Source organism: Penicillium concentricum (assembly GCF_028827145.1).
Source record: "Penicillium concentricum strain IBT 3081 chromosome Unknown utg000003l_segment0_segment0, whole genome shotgun sequence".
Lineage (NCBI taxonomy): Eukaryota > Fungi > Ascomycota > Eurotiomycetes > Eurotiales > Aspergillaceae > Penicillium > Penicillium concentricum.
In genome coordinates, this window is record NW_026622756.1 from 1,328,530 (window position 1) to 1,350,084 (window position 21,555).

Here is a 21,555-nt window from a genome sequence, read left to right on the forward strand (position 1 = left end):
TTTCGCTATGACTTTCTACATACTACACATGCATAAACCCATATTATCTATCTTTCTCTCGAGGTGGGTTTGTTTTCGGCATGATTTCTTTGCTCTTGAATCCACGTTACCCGTTTGATATCGTTCACACAAACACAAATATCCAAATACCCAGATCCAGCCCAGAACGTTTTTGGAGTTTTTATGTTCTGATAGATGGGAGGCTCGGCGATGATTTACAGCCAGGTTGGTCTCTTTTTTATGCCGGGAGTGGTATGTACCCTTTCAACAAGCCCTAAGCTAGAATGGAATACAATCAAGAAACAGATAGCTACAAAGCACCAAAAACATATATTTTATTCCATGTACACATCGGTGGATGTCATTGAGAAGTGATATAATTATCTACTTGGAGATATAGGGCGAACTCCTGGAACACGCATTCTAAGGTTATTTACTTCTTATATACTAAAGAAATCTTATCTAATAAAGAAGTATCTTCGTCTCAAGGTATCTAATACGGCAGTCTCCAACCGCCAGTGCGCCATGACAGATTCTGCCTGTATGCTGTCTAATATGAGTATTTTCTACATCTGATACACAAATGTCACACCAATTCTCTATAAAAGTTCAAATTCTGATTCTGATTCTCGATAATCGAACTATCGATGATTAAATTCTTTATCCTCTAATTAGCGATGCCTCATTTCTTGATACTTCTTAACTTTGTTTACTTTAAATCCCACACTTAGATTCTACGCTTAAATAAGTCATCTATATATTCTTTTCCCGTCTTTTTCGGCTTTCTACCTACCTATAAAACTAAAACGGGGGAGAAAATATATTAGAAGACGCCGTCTAAAAGTAATATCTAAGACTATCTAAAAAGACCACATAAGACTTAAGCGGCCGGCGATTCGTATGATACTTGAATTATATATAGAATAAAAAGCCGACGTTGAGGTAGGTCAAATTTTACTATGGGAAAATACAAGCAGGACGAAAATGACCTCAAAGTAATAACCAGGGTTCATTATTATACGGTCAAAAGAGCTACCCGGCCCAATGCGCTGCGTACCAGCCCTACTAGGTAGGTATTGGGTCGTGTTTTGGGCCGAGTACGGTGCGAACTGAAACCCCGGACACCTGGAGGGGGGGATCAATTATCATTGCTAACGCGAATGCGGTTAATGCTGTGGCTGTGAAATTCAGTCACAAATCAAATCTCATATGCTGCATAAGCCCCCGACTAAGCGCCTCATTGGGGCGCAGCTAACGAGAAAGAGGTGAGGCGTTGATGTCTACAGTACGTACCAGGCAGTGCACATGAAGGGAGTTTTTTAATATTCCAATTAGAATTCGATTCAATTGTAATCCAATGGCATTCATACGTTCGAATGTGACAAGAACCATATCCAAATAGCATCCAACGCCTGTCTCTATTACATCATTCATCTCTATCTTCAATAATCGGTCTGTTGGGTTTTCGACCCTTAGGTTTAGATCCACTACTAAACAAAAGGCTAGCATCCATCAGTTCAAAATCCGAGCCATCATCACCGAAGTCATCATCCATAAAGGCAAAGGGATCGGTCTTCTGCTTGGGTTCACGCTCTGGGGACAACAAAGAAACAACCTCCCCGCCAGCGGGGATTGCAGTGGCCTTGGTAGAAGCTCGTCGAGTAGTCTTCTTAGACGGTGTTTTCAAGGGCTTTTGGCTCCGTCGAGGTTTCTTAGTTGAATCTCCCCGGGACGGTTGACTGGACTCGTCTGACGAAAGGGGCTCACGGGCCAGAATCCGTTTGAATCGATTATCACAGTCAGGACCGGCCTCATGCATCTTCTGCAAGGCTTTTACCATACGTTGCGTGAGAGACCCATGTTTGACGTTCTTCGTGGGTCTTTCAATAAGCTGCAAGCGTGGAAAGGCGTCGTTGCGAGGGAACCGGATGAATTGCGGGGAAGTGGCACCGATGTTCTGATAATGATTTTCAAGATCGTTTTGCTCACTTGTGCTAAGAACAACGTCCTCGATCGATGGAACATCCACGGGCTCGGGTGTGGGGGACCGGGGTCTCTTTTTGGGAGTTGCTGCCTTTTTGGGCGCAGTGGCTTTCTTCTTCTGTGGTTTGTCGCCAGCCAAAGTCGAGGCTCGAGTAAAGCCTGTCTCCACATCATCGGGCATGTGGAAGACCTTGGCAGGTCGCTTCGGTGCTCGCCCTTTACGTTTTGGCTCAAGCAGTCCTTGCTGCGAGTTCTCCGGGGGTATATCGATTTGTCGTTTATCAGGCACTGGACGGACGCCCACGGGTAAAATGCGTGCAGAACGATCGTCGTGAAACGTGAATCGAGAGCCACAAGCAATCATTTGCTGCATCTTTTCGTAGTTATCTTTGGCTTTGATGTAGGAGTCTTCTTCTTTGCCTTTCATCAATAGCAGGGTGATGTTACCGGCCCGCTTACGGCCAGTTCGACCCATGCGCTGCAGCATGCGAATGGGTGAAGCCGACGAGTCGTAGCACACGATCAGATCGACCTCTCCAATATCTAATCCTTCCTCGCCAATAGAGGTAGCAACGATCGTGTTGTATGTACCTTTCTTGAAATCCTCAATGATTCTGAGCTGTGTTTTCTGGTCCATGCCTTCAGAGCCTTTAGCGCTTGATTGACCCACAAAAACATGAGGCCGAATCATGGGCTCGTATCTCTTGAGCACTCTCGTGACCTCTTCGGCACTGTCACGGAAATGCACAAAGATCATGACACGAGTCGCAGGCTGACTAGTGCCATCAGGCAACTCTTTCCCTTCACCCCTGTCCATAAAGTGATTCAAAATCACTGACTTGAGATATTCCAATTTCGGATGGCCAATGAATTCTGGATTCTTACTCCATGGTTCAATATGGTTAAGCAGTTTCTTGAAACTATCATCCTGCACAACTTGCTTTTGGTATTTGCCACCTCCACCTTTCTGTCCCTCGGAGCTTGATTTGAAATGGATGACATGGCGATAGAATGGCACGATGCCATGGTACTTAAGAAGATCAATAGCATGGGCCAAGCTAGCAAGAACAGTGAAAATGGAGTTGACTTTGCCTTTCAAGCCGAAATTGGCATTCCGGCCAGCGTCGGACTGCATCCACTGTTGCCTCGCCACTGTGAGACCGTATGCAGTCAGCCCCATGGGGTCACGTCCCCAGTAGGCGTTTAGGGTACGGAGTTGGTCAAGCAAGGGCTGCAAGGCCGCAGACATGAGATCCATACAGAAAACCATTTCATCTGAATTCTCAAATGTTTCAATTTCGATATTGCGAGCGTGAACATACTCGCGAATGTCGATCGAATTCTCCGTACGGATTTCGACACGTGCTATGTCCAGACCATCAATAACCGCCTGCACTGATTCAACTGTTGAGCCCGGCGTTGCTGTGAGTGCGAGAACGCGGAAACTGTTGTTGAAACGTCGAAGGAATTTGACCACCTCCACATATGCATACGCACCCGTTGCGCGATGAGCTTCATCGACGACCAACAACACCACTCGCTTAGGATCGGCAATTCCGGTCTTCAGGTCATTGATCAGTGTTTGGGGTGTCATGAAAAACACCCGCTTTGATTTCCACTCTTCGGCGCGAATACCCGGTGATGCTCCACCAGTGAGCATGGTCGACTCCGAGCGTGGGATTCCGGCAATATCCAAACATGCCGATACCTGTTGCGAAACCAAGGGTTTCGTTGGTGCTACAAAAATGATTTGCGAATCTTTCGTCCAGCGAAACCAGTTGAGCATAATTGTGGCCGCTATGAATGTCTTTCCCAGACCCGTTGGCAAGGCCACGAGTAGATTATGAAACAGGCCTGCCTGAGTGATGTTGAACTGGTAATCTCTGGTTTTGCCCAAATTTGTGGGGTATACCCACGTATCCAAAGTATCTTTGACAAGTTTGTGTTGGGTCGGTGGTTCAGTTTTCTCTGACGGGCCCCGATCTTGTTGGCGCTGTATCAAGGCCTCAGGGTTTGGAGCAACCATGCCGAATAATGTGCTCTGTCTGAGATTTGGTTGTCGAATTGGGCCTCGGGTTTGACTAAATTGCGAAGCTGCAGGCTGGACTGGTCGCCCTACTGGTGATAATGATGGCGAAGAATCAAATGCACCTTCAGGTATGTCCTCCAGCTCAAACGGGACATCCGCTAAAACATGCGTGTTTGTCTTCGCCGGCGGGGCAAGCTTCCCCGGAGCAGTATTGTTTGATAAACTCAGCGGTTGAATTACCGCTCTGGTTGTTTTCTCCTCCTCAAATGAATCCAATGAAGCTGCGATAGCGGCCATAAACTCCTCATCGGTATCATGGGAATTATTATTCTCCTGTCCACAACCACCCTCTTGTTCTCTAGTTTCGAATTTTGGCGGAGGGGTTTTGCAACAGGCTTCTGCCATCGAGGACCGCGTATTCGTTCTGGACTTGAGGAGGGTTGTGTGAGTTGTGTGACGAACATGTCATTTTGGACACTGGCTTGCTTCAGGACACAGCTCTTAGTTTTGGGGCGGTCGTGGTATTGTTCAAAGCCAATAGATGATTCTCGGCGCCGGGAGGGTAACTCGTCGTCCTCCATATCAGAGAACGAGTCGATCGAAGAACCGTCATCCTGACCTTCGCGCTCTTTCCCACGATTTCGAACGCGGCGACGTTTTGCGGGATGTGAGGGCCCATCCGGGGTCCCAGGGACTACGAAGTCGTCATCATCGAAGTAATCCGACTCGGAATCTGTTGACATCGCGCGGATAGTTGAGAGGCATTGCCATTGTATGTACAATCGTATCGCGTCGCGTCACGTAGTCAGGTGATGGGGTTGTGTTTGTATAGTTTGCACTAGAGCTTTATCTACCACCGAATCTTTGAATGTACTTCATCTCTCAAATGGCCAAGCCTAGACGAATTACGAAGCACCTACTCCGTACAGAGGTGCTTGAAGAATTCAAATTGTATACTTCTCTATCACATTGAACATGTGTCTAGTCCCGTCGCCCCTTATAAAACCTCGATTCTATTTTGATATTGCACCTGACAAACAGTAGCCCCATGATGGCGTCCAATGTACTCCGTACTACAGCCTGAAGGTTGTCTTTTGTGACTTTCAAGGCCCTGCCGAGCTCCGAGGGCCAATAGAAATGGCAACATACTCCTGCAAAAAAAATAGATTGGTCCCTTACTCACACGCTAATGCCCGGAGTCAATCAATATTATACAATTTGACAGGTCTACTAACCCCGATGGTCTCAATGTGCGACAAGGCAGAAACCCCCTTTCTAAGGGGGAGATTGCCCTGCACAATATGCTTGTCCGGGGAAGTAGGGTGATCGCCGTGTATCATCTAGATGGACTTGGTCCGTGGAACTAAACCGCTTCAATGACCATTAAATTTGAGACCACGAATGGGGATCTGCATTGTGCCTGTTTTTGTCCCTAGGATTTGGGTTGAGGCAAACTTCCAGGGCCAAGCACGTCCGTTTGCTTTGTGGGCTTTTTATCAATCATATTTAATACTTCGCTGTCTGCTCTTCTCCTTCTCTAAATCTGTCACTCTTTACTACAATACACTGTCGCTACTTACAAGAGCCCTTTCCCTTCATTGATTTGATCATTCTGTGATACCTTTTTTATCAACATGAAGTTCAGCATCCTTGCTCTCTCGACCTTGTTGGCTTTCGCCGCTGCCGCAGACACCACCACCGCGAACCCTTCAACCATTACCACTACTCCCGAGGCTGAGTGCGCCAAGAGCTGTAAGATACCCATTATCACGATCTCTCGTCCTTAGCTTGATACTAATGCAACTTCAACTCTAGGCGAAGCCACGGATATCTGCTGTACCGCAAAGTGCTACAAGGTCCCCTGCCCCAGCGATAACCAGGCAAATGACACCAATGACTGTGTCTCTTCCTGCCCTCAGGGCACTGGCTCCCCGGCCGACACCCAGAAGTACGCCGACTGTGAGCAGTCCTGCTACAGCTCGCACTTCTGGGGTGGCAATGGCAGCGGTGCAACTGCAACCCACTCATCCGGCACTTCCACTGGTACCGACAGCACTGCCACACAGACCAGCTCCGACTCGTCGAGCACTGATTCCAAGTGTATGTCCGCATGCTTTTTTTGTTTCCGATACAGAACTTTGCTAACATCTGCCTTCAGCTTCCGGCAACAATGACAACAACAACAGCAGCAACGATGGCACTTCCTCCTCCGGCACTGCTACCAGCACCTCGGGCTTCTCGCAGCAGACCACTAACGCCGCTCCCAATGTTAAGCTCGGTGCCTCCGCTGCTGGTCTCTTCGGCCTGATTGTTGCTGCCTTTGCTCTGTGAGAAGATTTGATTCGGTCTTCGGTCTACTTCCGTGTAATTTGACATGGTCGTATGGACTGTCCCAGATCTGGATCTATGGGGTAGCCCTGTTAGCCTTGTAACATAATTTTGCTTTGTTCTGTGTCATAGTGTATTGGATATCAATTTGAAGCCTTTGTTTTTTTCTTTCATATCCAATCAAGATCTTGTATAGTGCTAACAACCATATATTGGCCCTAGCCACAATTATTTCGTTGCAGATCAGTCCCGCAGAGTTGGCACCCCGTATGTACAATATAGGGGCATGTCTATGGCTTCAGTAAAGATGAGGCGGTTTCCACAATTCCACCGAAACGCAGGTTCATACAACGTAAAATTGCAATATGCACCCCGGGCTATCTCGATGGCTTTAAGTTGACGCTAGAAAATGAGTCGAGTGCTATTCACCGCCAAATCTTGTTAACTGCGGGGGAAAATCCGGCGTTTTCTTCAAAATATACATACTGCTGATCACCAAGGACACAAAAACCACAAAAACACAGTATAAAAATCCAACTTGCACTATTAGCATAGGTCTTGGCTGCCGTTTAGTCTGTACCGTCGAATCAACAAAAAAAAAACAATCCACCATCAACCGGACCAGACGACCCACAATGGATGATACCAGCCAAGAATTTCAAGCGCTCTTCAGCGAGATGTCTGATTTCGTGACAGACTGCATGTCAGGACACGACCCATCGCATAACCCAGCACACGTCCACAGAGTGGGAGCGCTCGCCAACAAGATCCTGGAAGCAGAGCGGGCACTGCACCCGACAACTCAATACAACGGGGCTGTTGTCAAACTCGCAGCGCTGTTGCATGACATCGGTGACAGAAAGTACCTATCCAAGATGGATTCAGGCGAAGAACTCGACCCAACGACGATGGTGCAGCATGCACTCCTTGCGCGGGGTGCGACGCCAGAGCTCGCATCCCGAGTGCAGACGATCGTGTCACATGTTTCTTATACGACTGAATGCAAGGATCCGGCGTTGATTCGGAGGATGGTCGATGAGGATGGGTTTGTCGAGCTTGGGATTGTCCAGGACGCCGATCGACTTGATGCTATCGGGGCTATTGGAATTGGCAGATGTTTCACCTTCCTTGGAGCTGTAGGGAAGAAGTATTGCGTTGATGGGAAATGGGAAATGGATAATTCCATTGAGCATTTTGGGGACAAGTTGGTTAGGCTGGAGGGTATGATGAAGACGGCTACAGGGAGGGAGATGGCTAGGGTACGGACGGAGAGGTTGAATGTCTTTGCGGGGTGGTGGGAGGAGGAGATGAGCCTCGTTTCTGGTTCTAATTAAGAGAGGCTTTCATGCACAGCGTCAACTCTATATTGATTTCTTTTTACACTGCCAGAGACGGCTTTGGCATGTGCATGCTGAACACTCTTGTCAAATATTGCAAATAGCGGGCATATTATATACGCTAAATTAAGAATCCAAGATCATGAAAGAAACAAAGTTCGGATACAAATGTCTGAAACTATATATTTCTTCTTATGGATGCTATCGAAGTTGACATATCGCGTTTGATATAGATATCATGTACTGCCACGCAAGCAGTCCCAAATATGCACGCACCTCATCCGCCCAAGATCAACACCGCCATTCGTTCAGCAACAGATATACAACCAACCTTCGCAACCATGGCTGATGCACAATTTGACAGCGCGCTGTGAGTATCCTGTCTCAAACCCATATGACACTACAGACCCATTTGCCCCCCAACCATGATAACCGCCATAACAATCCCAGACCCCGACGCAACCCCGCGTCATGCACTCGGAGACAAGCGAGCTGACCACCCCATCTACAGCGACCTGCTTCGGCGCCTGAACCCCCGGGACACCAAGACCAACTTGCAAGCCATCACTACAATTGTCCCCGAACTCACCGAAGACCTCCTCTCCTCCGTTGACCAGCCCCTGGAGATTCGCCGCTGCCCGCAGACCAACCGCGACTATCTGCTCTGTGACTACAACCGCGACGGCGATAGCTACCGGTCACCATGGAGCAATGAGTTTGATCCTCCGCTTGAGGATGGTACCGTGCCCAGTGAGCGAGTGCGCAAGCTCGAGGTTGCCGCCAACGAGTCATTCGATGTTTACCGCGAGCTGTACTATGAGGGAGGCGTGGGGAGTGTGTATTTCTGGGATTTGGATGATGGATTTGCCGGCGTGATTCTACTGAAGAAGGGTGCGTTATGGACCGGCTGCGGATTACTTTTTATGGGTTAGATTGCGACTAACTGTTTCTTTTGATTAGGTGTCACCCCGGGTTCTCAGAGCTCCGGCGAATGGGACAGCATCCACGTTTTCGAGGCCACCGACCGCGCTCGCATGTCCCACTACAAACTCACTAGTACCGTTATCCTCCACCTAGCCAACAAAACTGAGGCTCTTGGTGATATGGACCTCAGCGGGAACATGACTCGCCAGGTGGAGGTCGATATGCCTGTGGAGTCGGATGCTAGCCATGTCGCCAATGTAGGCAGGCTGGTGGAGGATATGGAGTTGAAGATGCGAAATCTCTTGCGTATGTTCCTATCTCTCGTCGCCATTTAACGGTCTGAGGATTTTATGCTGACCTGGACTTTCATATACAGAGGAGGTTTACTTCGGCAAGGCGAAGGATGTCGTCGGCGAGCTCCGAAGTAAGTAGATTCACATGATTTCCATGCCGCTGCAATATGCTAATATGAACCTAGGCTTGGGCCCATTGTCTGATGCGAACAGAGACCGGGAAACCCAGCGGGAAATGATCATGTCCATGCAGAAGTAGTCATTTACAGTTCCGACAAATATCCTGCTCGGCTAGGCCGATGAACTATACCTGTCGTTGCGTTTTCGTTTTGTATAGCTAGTTCTGTGAACATGCTTGAAGACTGGTCCATACACATTTTGCGTCTGGTATTTGTAGGTATGTGTATATATGTATCATCTTCCAATGGGGCTCATTACATTCGTAATTTCAATCAATGGCAGCAGATAGCCCGGGGTATCATAAACGCATGAAGCAAACTCAACCGCTCTCGTCGGATGAACTGATAACTTATCGTTCAATCCACCTGCATGTCCTCCGGTTCATTCGCTATCCTGAAATTCTTGCTTTTCTCGGAAGGCTTCTGCGTCTGCTCGACGAATTTCCGAGCAGCCGCCCATAACTCAGCCTCCTTATCTTTCCCAACAGTATCCTTCCGGGTATTGAGCCGACTGATATCCAGTGAGTTTGGAGCTCGCGATTTAGCTCCTGCGACTCCTTCGTTCCTGGCTCCAGCTTTTGTGTCCCCTGCGCGCGAGCCTTTCTCGGGTCCAACGAGAGATGATTCCTCTAGCGAGTAGATCTGGCGGCGGAGAGTAACATCGGCCGAGGATAGAAGCGCGAAGTATTTCGCGCTCGCTTCTTTGAACCGCGTTTTGTGTGAATCGAGTGATCCATCTGGTGCAACGGAAGAGGAGTCCGGTTTGGCGTTGGTCAAGGCTTGGATCGCGAGACCTGCAGAATGAAGAAGTTTGGTAACATCCTGATGGAGAGCAATTAGCAAATATTGCCTGCGTAGATTGAATTCAGCGTAGTACCTTGTCCATGTCATTTAGCTGTCGAATACGATCGGCAGATGTAAAGATAGGTAGCTCTTGCGGGGGCACATTTTCACCCATGTTGACTGGTTCAAAGCTGTATAAAGAAGCGAGATAGCTGTGTCTGTGAGAATTAATTTCACTTGAATTTTTAGTGAAGAACAAGAGATGTAGATCGCAATGGAGATTGGGAAGCTTGCTGGTTAACATCACGTGCCGGAAGTAAGGAACGGATCTTAATAAGCGGTGAGGTAGCCCGGGCCCGCAGCTCGTCGGGATATCAAATTCAAGATATCAAATCCATTATTCTATCGCTGAGCGGTTGAAGTCCCATATACCTTTGGGCATTATATACATTAGACGAAACACTAATAGCTGATCGTCCAAGTCTACCATATAATACGCCGGCGATTATACGCATTGTACGCTGCAACTCTGCTCCGTTGCCGTCCTTCGTCGCAATTTGAGGATCTGTCTCGAAGTTGTCATCGATAGTCGTCGATTATGTCGGCACCAGGTGGGGCACCAAGCCCTGGACCGCGCAGCGGCAGCATGGGACCAGGTGTAAACGGAAATGGGATGATGCCTTCCCAGCAACCATTACCTGGAACCCCCGTCCATTCTACACCAACTCCAGGACCCAGTGCACCACCAAGTGGTGCTATGTCACAGCAGAATTTGAACCAAATAGTAGGTACCTTTGCGATTTATTTGCACATTGTTTGAGAAGTTTTGATTCCCACATACCCTTTGTCCCTTTGCGAGATGATTGCTGCTTGCGCGTTGTGTCTATCCTGTGTGTTTCGGGGTCAGCCGAGTTTGAGAGGCTTGATATATGGCGACCTTTCGACTGGATGCTCCCAGAAGATGATTACAGAGATCCATGATGGAGGACTCTTGAGGCGTTCTGCCTCAACGCCGACGATATTGAACATGGCACAAGCCCTCGATCTCCTTGTTCATTGGCCACTGCGGCCCTTGAATGGTGGTCGAAGTTTGTGATAGAAAACCAAGGGTAGCGCACTGCGCTGTGGGTGATTTGGTTGATGCAATAAGCCCTGGAGTTCCCTGTTCATTGGTCATTGCAGCTTGTGAGTGGTGACGGAAGTCCATGCCAGAGGACCACGCGGGTTTATCTGCAACGCCGACAATATGGTTCATTTCAAAGACCTCGGAGAGCATTGATAGCCAGATGTTCATTGCCCATTGCAACCTATGACTGTCTGCCGATCAAGGTCTATCACTGAGTATCTGAGGCACCACAACTCAGAGCAAACATCACTATCATTCACCATTTTTGTCACGCGGCTCTCACTCAATAACAATTCTTCACACTTCCAACAATTATCATTCATCCGGTTTATTTATCTTTATCAACCCATCAACCCATACCTTGCTTTCATCCTCGCATCAGTTGAGATAAAACGGACCGCCTTCGCAAAACATCATCGGAACCGCCCTGAATATGCCAACTCGGGACGAGGATTGGCAGCCTGCTCGCCGGCGGCAGCCTCGCCGGCGCCCCCGCCCGACCTCGCCTACCCAGAAGAGCCGGAAGAAACACAAGCCGGTGGCGGCTGATGTGGCTCCGGCACCATCTGTGCCCTGTCCACCCACCACGAAGCCTCCCACCATGAAGCCTCCTGTCACAAAGCCTCCCGTCACAAAGCCTTCGCAACCCCTCACCGTTGAGGAGACACGGGAACGTGAACAGGCCGTCTGTTTACCCACTGAGACTCCTCTCACCACGCTCCGCTTGTCTTGCATTCTCTTGTTTTCTTTTTGTTTTGCTCAAATAGGTTGTTTGAATTGTCGGCTAACTTTTCATCTTTTCTAGGTTATTGATTACTTGGCCAAGAAAGGTTACAGTCGTACAGAGGCAATGTTGCGCATGGAGTCTGCCAACCAGGAGATTGATGGGCGTCCGCTCCCCCAGCTCGGGGAGGATTCCCGTCCCAAGACTCGACAAGGCTTTGGTGAGCTGAGTATTTAATCAACGTGACTCAGCATGTCAACTAATAGATTATCTAGATTTACTGAAGAATTGGGTGGAGGAAAATCTTGATTTGTACAAGGTGCGCCAAACAAGGAGTGACTTGATAACTCCATGCTAATTGTCTTACAGCCTGAACTTCGGCGTGTTCTGTGGCCGCTGTTTGTTTATTCCTTTTTCAATATGGTCACTTCCTTTTATCCCCAGGATGCGAAATCATTCTTTGACACCAACAAGAACATGTTCCTTCCTGAGCATACTGATGACATCCGCCATTTCGAGCCTATCAGCTTGCCGGAGCACCTGCAGGATAACTCTGTTGCTAAGCTTTACCGAAACAACAAATACCGCGTTGTGTTAAGCAACCCCGCTTACACCAATCTTCTTCAGTTCCTGGAGAGCAAGGATAAAGAGGGAGGTTCTGTCATGAACGCAATTCTCAGCAGCTTTTGCTCAGTGAAAACTTTGGACCGAGCAGCAGACGACCGATTCAGTTTCGCTGCCATGTTGAACCAGATTAGTGCGGACCAGACCTTCCCGGCTGAGGATGAAGGCATTCCGGGACACCACCCCGGCTCGGCTTACACCGGTGACAACCCAGCCATGGCTGGCACACTTCCCCGTCTGAAACTCGGAAAACTTCCTATGGAACAATTCCTGGAGGAGGATGTGCGGGCTGAACTGGCTGAGGAAGATGCGAAACAACCTCCTGCCGCTGGCCGTAACACGCTCATTCAAGAGTTTGACCAAATGATTAAAAATGAAGATGATGACGAGGCACCCACTCGTGCAGATCTTCCTTTCCCTCAGTCCACTGCTCGTGACGTCCAGATTGAGGTGAAGAAGGTTATGGAACATCGCGATCGGTTCGAGATCAAGTCTCGCACAGGTGGTGTTGGTCCTGGACTTAGTGTGTGCATGTTCACATTCCATAACACTTATGACGGGTATGTCCATTCGAACGGACTTTTTGACACACAGATTTACTAACAAATGCACAGAGTTACGTGCATGGACTTTTCAGACGACAGCCAGGTTGTGGCCGTGGGATTCCAGCAGTCATACATTCGGATTTGGAGTCTTGATGGCACAAACATTCAAGCTGCTGACCCTGACCTTGATAACTCGCCACCTGCCAGCTCGCGCCGCCTTATCGGCCACGCGGGTCCCGTCACTGCTGTTGCATTCCAGCCCTGCGCATCTGCTCGCGAGGGCCTTTCGGGTGATGACAAGGTTGCCACAAACGCACGCTGGTTGCTTTCATCGTCCATGGACAAGACAATTCGCCTTTGGTCCCTTGATAGCTGGCAATGTATGGTCGTCTACAAGGGCCACGACCGCCCTGTCTGGGATCTAAGCTGGGGACCCTTTAGCCACTACTTTGTCTCCGGTGGATCTGATCGGACCGCCCGTTTGTGGGTGAGCGACCAAATCCGCCAGCAGCGTATCTTCGTCGGTCATGACCATGATGTGGATGTCGTCTGCTTCCATCCCAACTCAGCATACATTTTCACCGCCAGCTCTGATCACACCGTCCGCATGTGGGCTGTTTCAACTGGTAATGCTGTTCGCATGTTCACTGGCCACACTGGTAGCATCACCGCGATGGAGTGCAGCCGCGATGGAAAGCTTCTAGCATCCGCTGATGACCAGGGCTGCATTATATTGTGGGATCTGGCTCCTGGCAGACTCCTGAAGCGCATGCGTGGCCACGGTAAGGGTGGAATCTGGTCTATCAGCTGGAGCGTGGAGTCCACGGTGCTGGTCTCCGGTGGAGCCGATGGTACCGTGCGGGTTTGGGATGTGGCTGGTTCTCAGGAAACTACTCAGGGTGGCCGTGTCATCGGTGAAACAGGCACTGGAACCAGACTGGATGCAGGCACAAACCCCTCGACGAGCCAGACCAAGAAAAAGAAGGGAAAGGACGTTGTTGTCACGGCCGACCAAATCAGCGCGTTCCCGACTAAGAAGTCTCCTGTCTACAAGGTCAAGTTCACAAATATGAATTTGGTGGTTGCTGGTGGTGCCTACTTGCCTTAAAATGGCATCCAGGTCCGTTGTTCTTCGCGTCATGCGCTATTTTTTTTCTCTCTCGGAATACCCTTACTCCTCCTTGTATTATCACATCCCTTTTCACGATCCGCGCATGATGATTCCGTGTGATGGAATCCCGGTGGCGTTCGGAATCTCGAAGACCCGATTCTCGGTGTTTATCGATGGAGAGGCACGGTTTTTGCCGTGCCTGGCAGCTTTTTGCTTTTCCTGTTTTTTCGCTTTAATGTTTGTCGCAACGGGGTGGTATGGAGTTTCGGGCTGAAGGCTGGACTTCTGGCTGCCCTTTGTGGCCGGGTTGACCTGAGCCCGACAAAGAATCTTCTCCTCCCGTTCGAAAATGAACTTTTTCATAATATCCTATTTTCCTACATGCAAGTACCTAAATCTCATCGATTGTAGACGTAATGACATTAGAGAAAGAGCCTTGTAGATCATACATTTGCTCGAGACCCACGTGTGTTCGTTAACATCTATGGATGGCTATTTATTAGATATCATATCTCGTTTCAAACACCGAGACAAATCATAAGGTACTATTTCAAGTGCCCCGTTGAGCCACCGGGAGCACCTGTTCCCTTCTTCATCGCCGCTGATGCCTGCATATCCGCCACCTTGGGCGGAAGCACCAATGCGCTTCGATCATTTCGTCGGTAAAAGTCTGCCAGAATCTGCGCAGTCTTCGCAGGCTGGTCCTCGTGGACAAAGTGGCCTGCTTCAGGGAAGACCTGGAGTTGATATTTGCCTGTGATACCGAAGTGAGCATGATGCCGAATGACCTTATTACAGATGGTTGGCAGAGAGTATTTCGAAATACATACCTTGCATCTGCCCAATCATCAGCTCTTTATCTAGTCTATCGGTCCCAGCAAGTAGTAGTAGCTTGCCACCCCGTGCATCGAGGAACTTTCTACTCAAGCCAACAAACCAGTTTTCCCAGAAAGGTTTCGTTGCAGAGAGGTTGGTGCGCCACACCCAAGGCCGGGACGGGTCGCTGGGCTCGCTTTCTTCGTATAAGAGGGACGGAACCGACGCGCGGGCAGAAGTGGTGTTCCGGATTGTGCGGGAGCGAGTACTTGTGGTATTTGTTAGCCATGATGGAAAGATAGGACAGTCGAGATAGACACATACTGCCATTCGATTCCAGATAATAAGGATGAGAATCTGGTCGGACGAGTCGAAAGATATTTTTCCATGCTCTGCAGAGCATCCATCGCAGACCCTGTCAAAAAGTGATATCAGTATCTGATGGACATAAACCAAAAAAAGGCGAACATACCTTCAACTACGTCGAACACCGCATATGCCAACAGCTTCTGACCCAGTTCTCCTTTCTTCGCGACATCTGTAATCACTGCACCGCCCAGACTATGTCCGACCAGGATAATATCAGGAAGCTTCTCCCAGCCCATTCTAGTTTGTGTCTGGTAAATCACATGGACTAGATCCCGGCTCAGAGTTTCGAGCTTGAGGTCGAGCTCGACCTGCCCTGAGGATTCAGCCTGGGCTGCCGCTCCTGTGGAAGGAGTTTCATCGCCCGTCTTATTGTCTAATTTGGTCACGACAGTGCGGCCATGGCTTCGAGCATCCAGGGACAAGATTCCCGCCTTTGGGAGGATCTTCCGGATCTCTTCTGCGCAGGTCGCGAAGGAAAGTCCAGATGAACCGGCCCCATGGTGCATGACAAACAACGGGCCTGAATCAGTCGGCGGTGTTAAATAGACATGGTGTACAATATGGAGATTATCCACTTCCTCTGAAAGAAAGAGCTCCTGGTCAAAGAAGTCTGTCCATGACAAAGAAGTTTGAGATGATTGTCTGTGGTCGCATGTTAGTGTAATCCTAGAAAATTGGCTGATTCAAATTGCCAATTGATCCCAAAGTGAGCTCCTAGAAATTGGCGAAGTAAACGAACCGTCGGCCCGTTCGGGCGAATAGCTGTCGCGTGGGTGATGGGACCATCGTCCCAGTCGACGACACCGAAGAAGCTGAAGAGCCATCCTCCCATGCATCTTCCGAATAGCTCATTGACTCAGGCATTGGTGCTTCGGGTGGAAATTTGGCCAGTTTTGACTTGGCAAATGATTTCTGAAGGTCACTCATCTCAAGTGGATACTACGGCTGTGTCGATCAAAAAGGGGATGCATGAATGAGGGCTGTCATACGTGTTTTTTTTTCCACGCACTGCCAATAATTCCTCCAAGTGAAATGGCATTTGGTAGAAATAATCGAGTCCATTCGCAGGTATGTCGTCAGCCCACTGCTGACTAATATCATTGGCCCTCCAGGACTCCAGGGCTGGCTGAGATGTCCTGACAATGCTGTACTTGTAAATCTCATGCCTTGAACCTTGTCAATGGTAATTATATAAAGAGCTTGAACAATATGATACATATGTACCGGATAATGCCTGGCACTCGAAACCTTTCCCTTTCCGTTTTAGTGCTCACCCTTGCCGCTTTTTGATCACTGAGTAAAACTGAGCACGTCCCGAGTATTCTGACTTGATCACGGGCCATTACATAATCTACATAATCAACATGATCTGCTCACTGAGCATCACCTGATCATCATCTGAGCACCCTGATCCACTCACTGATCATCATCTGAGCACTCTGATTTGCTCACTGAGTGCTCACTGGGTGTAGGGATAAGCAGCCTGAGTAAGCAACATCAATAAAATGCGACACGCTAATCCCATCACGTGCAACCCTTCCCATTTAGATCGCCCATCGTCCCATCAAAAAAGGACTGGCGTCGTCAACGTGACCGTTCATCCTAGCGGTTTCGATCCTATCCAAGTGAAAAACTCAGTGGGGCTATTCAATTAACCTATCAATTTCCTATTTTAGCCTATACTCCTAGGAATATCCCTTAGAATACGTCGTTTACCTAGGCTTCCGCAGAGCCCACAAAGCCCAAAGCCCAACCCAGCCCAACCCACGAATGGGCTGGGCTTTGGGCCCGGTTCTTGGGCCCACGATGGGCTTTGGGCTTTTTTTTTGGGCCCACGGCCCATCGTGGGGGCCCATTGGGGGCCCGTGACTTCATAATTAATGCATTTTTTGCATGTAATTTTTAGTAATTCTCTTACAGCTTTTGACTTAAAGTGAATAAAGTGGTATTAATAAAATGCGTTGAATTTTTGACTTGATTATATACTAGTAGCTCTCGAATTCATCATCCACTGTAATCTTCCTCTTCCTTCCTGATGTACGTAGCATAGGAGTGGTCTCTGGCAGCTGCGGCGTAATAGGACTAGCATTAGTTTCCTCATTGGCATCAGTATCAATATCGATAAGATCCTCAGAAACCCCGGTATGCTCTTCTGTGTCGCTAATACTATCTATCTCAACATCCTTAAGCTTCTTATCCTTCTCCTCCCTTAATACTTCAATCTCATCTAAAGAGAAAAACTTTTCAAGCTCCTTTGCTTCTTATACCTCTAGCTCAAATTTTAACGTGCAAAGATACATCATTAGTTCCTGAATAGTCTCAGACTTTATTCGACCGCAGCGATAATGATAGATATCGCGGGCGGTATTAAAAAGTCTTTCTATGCTAGCACCTATTACTAGGATTAAGAGAATATCCCGTATAAGCAAAGTAATCGCTGGGAAACGGTCTTGCTAATCTCTTTAGAATGTAAGTGGCTCGGAATCGGTAATATCTACTAGTAAGTTAGTATTTGATTAAGATAAATAGGGGTTTAACATACTACTATCAAGATATTAAGTTATTTTATCTCCCACTAGCTTAGCTCTAGGTTTATAGCCACTTAGTAGGTTATATAGTGATAAGCTCTGCCTCACTTCGACAGAGGAGCCTTTAGGACCTTGAGAGCTAGCGACACGCTCTTAGTAAGGAACCAGTGCCTCTCGGAAAGATATACAATATGTATCGCGCCAATATCTATCCCAGTCATCCGAAAGAAAGAATTGGAATCTACTATTAGGGGCCAACATAGTACTAATCGTATAGATATATCCGCGGGCTTTATCTATTTGCGTATAGTACTTATTAAGCTTCTCTCGGCTAGCTTTAAGAGACGTAAGTATTTGCTGTTTCTAGAGCATACGCTTCCGCTTCAGCTAGGTTATTGACTTCTCTAAATGCTCGAAAAGTATATTATAGATCCGGAATACAAGATACGCTATGATATCTCGAGTCTTTAAAAGCGCGAGTATATAGTCGAAGAATGGCTTAGTGATATAAAGGAGATAGTCAATCTAGCGCTATTCTTTAGTATCTAGTGCTATTTCCTTATAGTTATAATCTATATAGAACGCCCTAAAGAAATCACGGAGTCTTTTTGCCCGCCGAAGCATCAAGAATGTTAAGTTCTACTGAGTCCGTATATCCTAGATCGGTATAAGTCCCTGCTCTAGCGGTTGGAGTTTTATGAACGCGTTACGACGCTAGGGGCTTGCCCGGATATATACTACTAGATACCGGACCTTATTTAAGGTATGAGAAATTTCCCGGTTCTGAGTCTGTGTATTAGCCTTTGCTAAGGCTGATTGATAGTCTGTCTATTTGGTCTCTATAGTATTATTGAGTAGAACTGTTTTAAGGCGATCAAGAAGCCGGTTTAAGCTGAGCTAAATAATATGCGCAAGACAGGGGGTTCGGATGATATTTATTTCTGGAGGTAACGCCTACTGTAGCGAATTAACTAGTGTCTTATTATTTGATGCATTGTCTGTAGTTAATCCGAAGATTCGGTCTTAGATATTATGATCGATAAGGGTCTCTAGGACAATACCGCTTATATTTGCACCTATATAAGCGCTATAGAGGGGTTTGAATCTAAGAAGAACCTCACGGTATATCTAATTTATATCAATGAAATAGCCAGTAATAGCCATAAATGCCTGCCTAAATAGAGATGTCTAATAGTCTAAGGCGGTTGATATCTTCGAGTCTGCTAGAAGCATTTTAAGCGTGGATTGTTGTTACTTTTTAACCTGAGTGGATAGTCGACGACGAATAGTATCGGCTGATAGGAGTTTTAGTTCGCTTAAGACTGATCGGGCTTTTGAGATTAAGCGTTAAAAGGTGTGATGCTTAACTAAGTGGAATAGAAGCCGGTTGAGAGTGATAAACTAGAGAATTTCATACTCCTAGTCTTCTTAGGTAAAGACTGTATCGCTTGGTATGTCCTTAATTAGTAAAGGTTAGTAATTCGAAGTTAAGTATTAAACCTAAATAAATATACTGTTTTTTGAATAAATTGTGATATCGCCCCTTTCTGTTGGTTTACGCCTACTGCCCTTACATAAGAAGAAGTCTTAAGATGCCTTATCATAGTTGTTATGCCATAACGCCTATCCTTCCTATTCATATCCTTCTTTGTTATGGGGCCGTCGTACTTCGTACGAAGCCCTATGGAAGATGCTTGCTTATGCTGCGCGGAATCTGCCAAACGTTACCGCCTTCGACGGAATATGTACACATTTGTTAGCTCAGGAGAACTCCTCTCCTCAACGAAACCTTCTTGTTCTTAAAACCCGTCTAAGTTGCACAACTAGGCTAGTTCCGTAACATTAGGTTTCGTTCGTCACCTTTATCGACGCTTAGTAAGGAGTTCCTACTAGTACAGAGTGAGAGACAAGATGTCTTACCAACCACGACGACATAATACCTTTGATCACGACAACCTACCAGACGCACTACCGGCACAACAAGCGATGGGAGAGATCTTCCCCCACCACGAGAGAACGATAGGATAGAAAGGGGGCCGACCCGGCCAACTTACCCCGATGTACGAACCTACAATGGACAGGACCCTAAGGAGTACGCAGCCTTTCGTACGAACTTGAAAATCAAGTTCTTGATGGATGCCCACTACTTTCACTCCGAGGAAATGAAGACCTACTACGCGTTTAGTAGGCTAGAAGGCATTGCGAGCCAGCAAGCCCACGCATGGATCGTAGCAATGGAGAATGAGAAGAAACCCCTCCTTCTCAATGAATTTTACCAAGCCATGGATCTCTACTTTGAAGACCCAGACAAGGAACAACGTGCCCTCGTACGAGTAAATTCGATGAAGCAGGGTAGGAGGAGTCTCCACGACTTCCTATCTGAGTTCGACCAGACACTAGTTACCGCGGGTGGATTACACTGGTCCGATGCCCAGAAGATGGCCCTTCTCCGGACCGCAATCAACGTCGATCTACTCCAGAGTACCGTCGGAGCTGAATTCGCTTCGTACGATGACTACCGGAACCGCCTTCTTCGGATCGACCACGACCTTCGGCAGATTGAAACGCTCCAGAAGAAGAAGTTAAGACCCTTCTTCCGTGGCAATCTCAGCAACACCCAAGACGACGCCGGCAGGATGGACTGGGAACCTACTCAAGCAACTAGGATCGCCGCCCTAGAAGCCGAGATCGCGGCCCTAAAGACAAACCAAAGGAGCAGTCCTTCTCGTACGAACGAACGGGCAAAATGGGTCTCCCGGGAAGAGATTGACCAACGCCGAATGAAGGGGGAATGCCTACGCTGCGGACAGAGAGGGCACCTGATTGCGGGCTGTAGACTACGGCCTGCCACCCGACCTCTAGAGGTGAACGCTGTCGATGCAGATGGAGACAACGACTCGGGAAAAGAATAACCTTCGTACGAAATCGTGTACGGAGGTCGCTAGATACTTCAAAATTGAAACATTCTGTTTGGGAAGAATTTGAAGCCACGCGTATGAACTCCCCACCGTTTGTCATTGCCGCGACCCTAGACCGACAAGCTATGGCCCGTACCTTAGTCGATAGCGGATGCCTATCGTACGGAGCTATCAGTGAAGCCTTTGCGAAAGAAAGGAACTTAGAGACTTTCGAGATCCTACCACGAACATTAAGAGGAATAGGAGGAAAGGGGACGATTTCACAAATCGTACGAACCTCCCTCTCAATTGACCACCACTTTGAGAAAGAGACCTACTTCTATATGATCCCTGATTCCATCGGATACGACCTGATTCTTGGCCTACCCTGGCTGAGACAACAGAACGCTTGCTTCGAACCTTTAAGGAACCGGTTATATCTTCGATCATCGAAAACCCGCCTCTATGGGATCGGCAAAACTCCTCTCCCCGATACTACAGAGATCTCGGCACTCTCAATGCATAGAGAGATTCAGTCAGCAATAAAAGACCATAATTCGTACGATTCCCAAATCTTTGCTGTCTCTATGGCCGATATCGAGAAAGCATTGAAAACCAAGAAACCAAAGGACCTAAAGGTGGAACTCCCCACTGAGTACCACGAATTCCTCCCTTTATTTGACCCCGACGAAGCGACTAAACTCCCACCACACCGCGGGGAAGGAATCGACCATAAAATCGAACTTATACGAGAAAATGGTAAAGAACCAATAGTCCCCTGGGGGCCCCTCTACAATATGTCGAACGAAGAACTTCTAGTGCTACGAAAGACCCTAAATGAGCTCTTGGATAAGAACTTCATTAGGGTTAGCAAATCCTCAGCAGCAGCACCAGTGCTATTCGTACGAAAGCCAGGAGGAGGGCTCCGTTTCTGCGTCGACTACCGAGCGCTAAACGCT

General features: G+C 47.9%; 9 protein-coding genes across 9 annotated transcripts; 4 read left to right on the plus strand and 5 right to left on the minus strand.

Moving 5' to 3' along the window:
* Positions 1–1,426: 1,426 nt before the first annotated feature.
* On the minus strand, positions 1,427–4,755 carry mph1 (3'-5' DNA helicase; the record flags this gene model as incomplete). The annotated part of the gene is made up of 2 exons (XM_056726065.1): positions 1,427–4,436; positions 4,475–4,755. 2 exons carry the CDS (start codon positions 4,753–4,755, stop codon positions 1,427–1,429), a joined length of 3,291 nt encoding a protein of 1,096 aa, XP_056576916.1.
* An 891-nt stretch (positions 4,756–5,646) lies between these two features.
* Positions 5,647–6,343, plus strand: N7517_008336 (uncharacterized protein; the record flags this gene model as incomplete). The annotated part of the gene is made up of 3 exons (XM_056726066.1): positions 5,647–5,764; positions 5,828–6,112; positions 6,171–6,343. The coding sequence occupies 3 exons, from the start codon at positions 5,647–5,649 to the stop codon at positions 6,341–6,343; spliced, it is 576 nt and encodes a 191-aa protein (XP_056576917.1).
* A 632-nt stretch (positions 6,344–6,975) lies between these two features.
* Positions 6,976–7,674, plus strand: N7517_008337 (HD domain-containing protein; the record flags this gene model as incomplete). The annotated part of the gene is made up of 1 exon (XM_056726067.1): positions 6,976–7,674. One exon carries the CDS (start codon positions 6,976–6,978, stop codon positions 7,672–7,674), a length of 699 nt encoding a protein of 232 aa, XP_056576918.1.
* Positions 7,675–7,943: 269 nt separating this feature from the next.
* cap2 (F-actin-capping protein subunit beta) lies at positions 7,944–9,153 on the plus strand (the record flags this gene model as incomplete). Its single annotated transcript, XM_056726068.1, has 5 exons — positions 7,944–8,047; positions 8,189–8,568; positions 8,638–8,907; positions 8,978–9,025; positions 9,080–9,153. The coding sequence occupies 5 exons, from the start codon at positions 7,944–7,946 to the stop codon at positions 9,151–9,153; spliced, it is 876 nt and encodes a 291-aa protein (XP_056576919.1).
* A 277-nt stretch (positions 9,154–9,430) lies between these two features.
* N7517_008339 (mediator of RNA polymerase II transcription subunit 11) lies at positions 9,431–10,031 on the minus strand (the record flags this gene model as incomplete). Its single annotated transcript, XM_056726069.1, has 2 exons — positions 9,431–9,895; positions 9,951–10,031. The coding sequence occupies 2 exons, from the start codon at positions 10,029–10,031 to the stop codon at positions 9,431–9,433; spliced, it is 546 nt and encodes a 181-aa protein (XP_056576920.1).
* A 404-nt stretch (positions 10,032–10,435) lies between these two features.
* On the minus strand, positions 10,436–10,885 carry N7517_008340 (Mediator complex subunit Med11; the record flags this gene model as incomplete). Its single annotated transcript, XM_056726070.1, has 3 exons — positions 10,436–10,611; positions 10,698–10,744; positions 10,794–10,885. 3 exons carry the CDS (start codon positions 10,883–10,885, stop codon positions 10,436–10,438), a joined length of 315 nt encoding a protein of 104 aa, XP_056576921.1.
* Positions 10,886–11,415: 530 nt separating this feature from the next.
* On the plus strand, positions 11,416–13,983 carry N7517_008341 (putative transcription initiation factor TFIID subunit; the record flags this gene model as incomplete). Its single annotated transcript, XM_056726071.1, has 5 exons — positions 11,416–11,667; positions 11,788–11,926; positions 11,982–12,025; positions 12,076–12,890; positions 12,945–13,983. The coding sequence occupies 5 exons, from the start codon at positions 11,416–11,418 to the stop codon at positions 13,981–13,983; spliced, it is 2,289 nt and encodes a 762-aa protein (XP_056576922.1).
* A 93-nt stretch (positions 13,984–14,076) lies between these two features.
* N7517_008342 (uncharacterized protein) lies at positions 14,077–14,349 on the minus strand (the record flags this gene model as incomplete). The annotated part of the gene is made up of 1 exon (XM_056726072.1): positions 14,077–14,349. One exon carries the CDS (start codon positions 14,347–14,349, stop codon positions 14,077–14,079), a length of 273 nt encoding a protein of 90 aa, XP_056576923.1.
* A 182-nt stretch (positions 14,350–14,531) lies between these two features.
* Positions 14,532–16,035, minus strand: ppe1 (putative ribosomal protein/carboxylic ester hydrolase (Ppe1); the record flags this gene model as incomplete). The annotated part of the gene is made up of 5 exons (XM_056726073.1): positions 14,532–14,740; positions 14,817–15,070; positions 15,127–15,217; positions 15,275–15,813; positions 15,911–16,035. The coding sequence occupies 5 exons, from the start codon at positions 16,033–16,035 to the stop codon at positions 14,532–14,534; spliced, it is 1,218 nt and encodes a 405-aa protein (XP_056576924.1).
* Between the last annotated feature and the right edge of the window lie 5,520 nt (positions 16,036–21,555).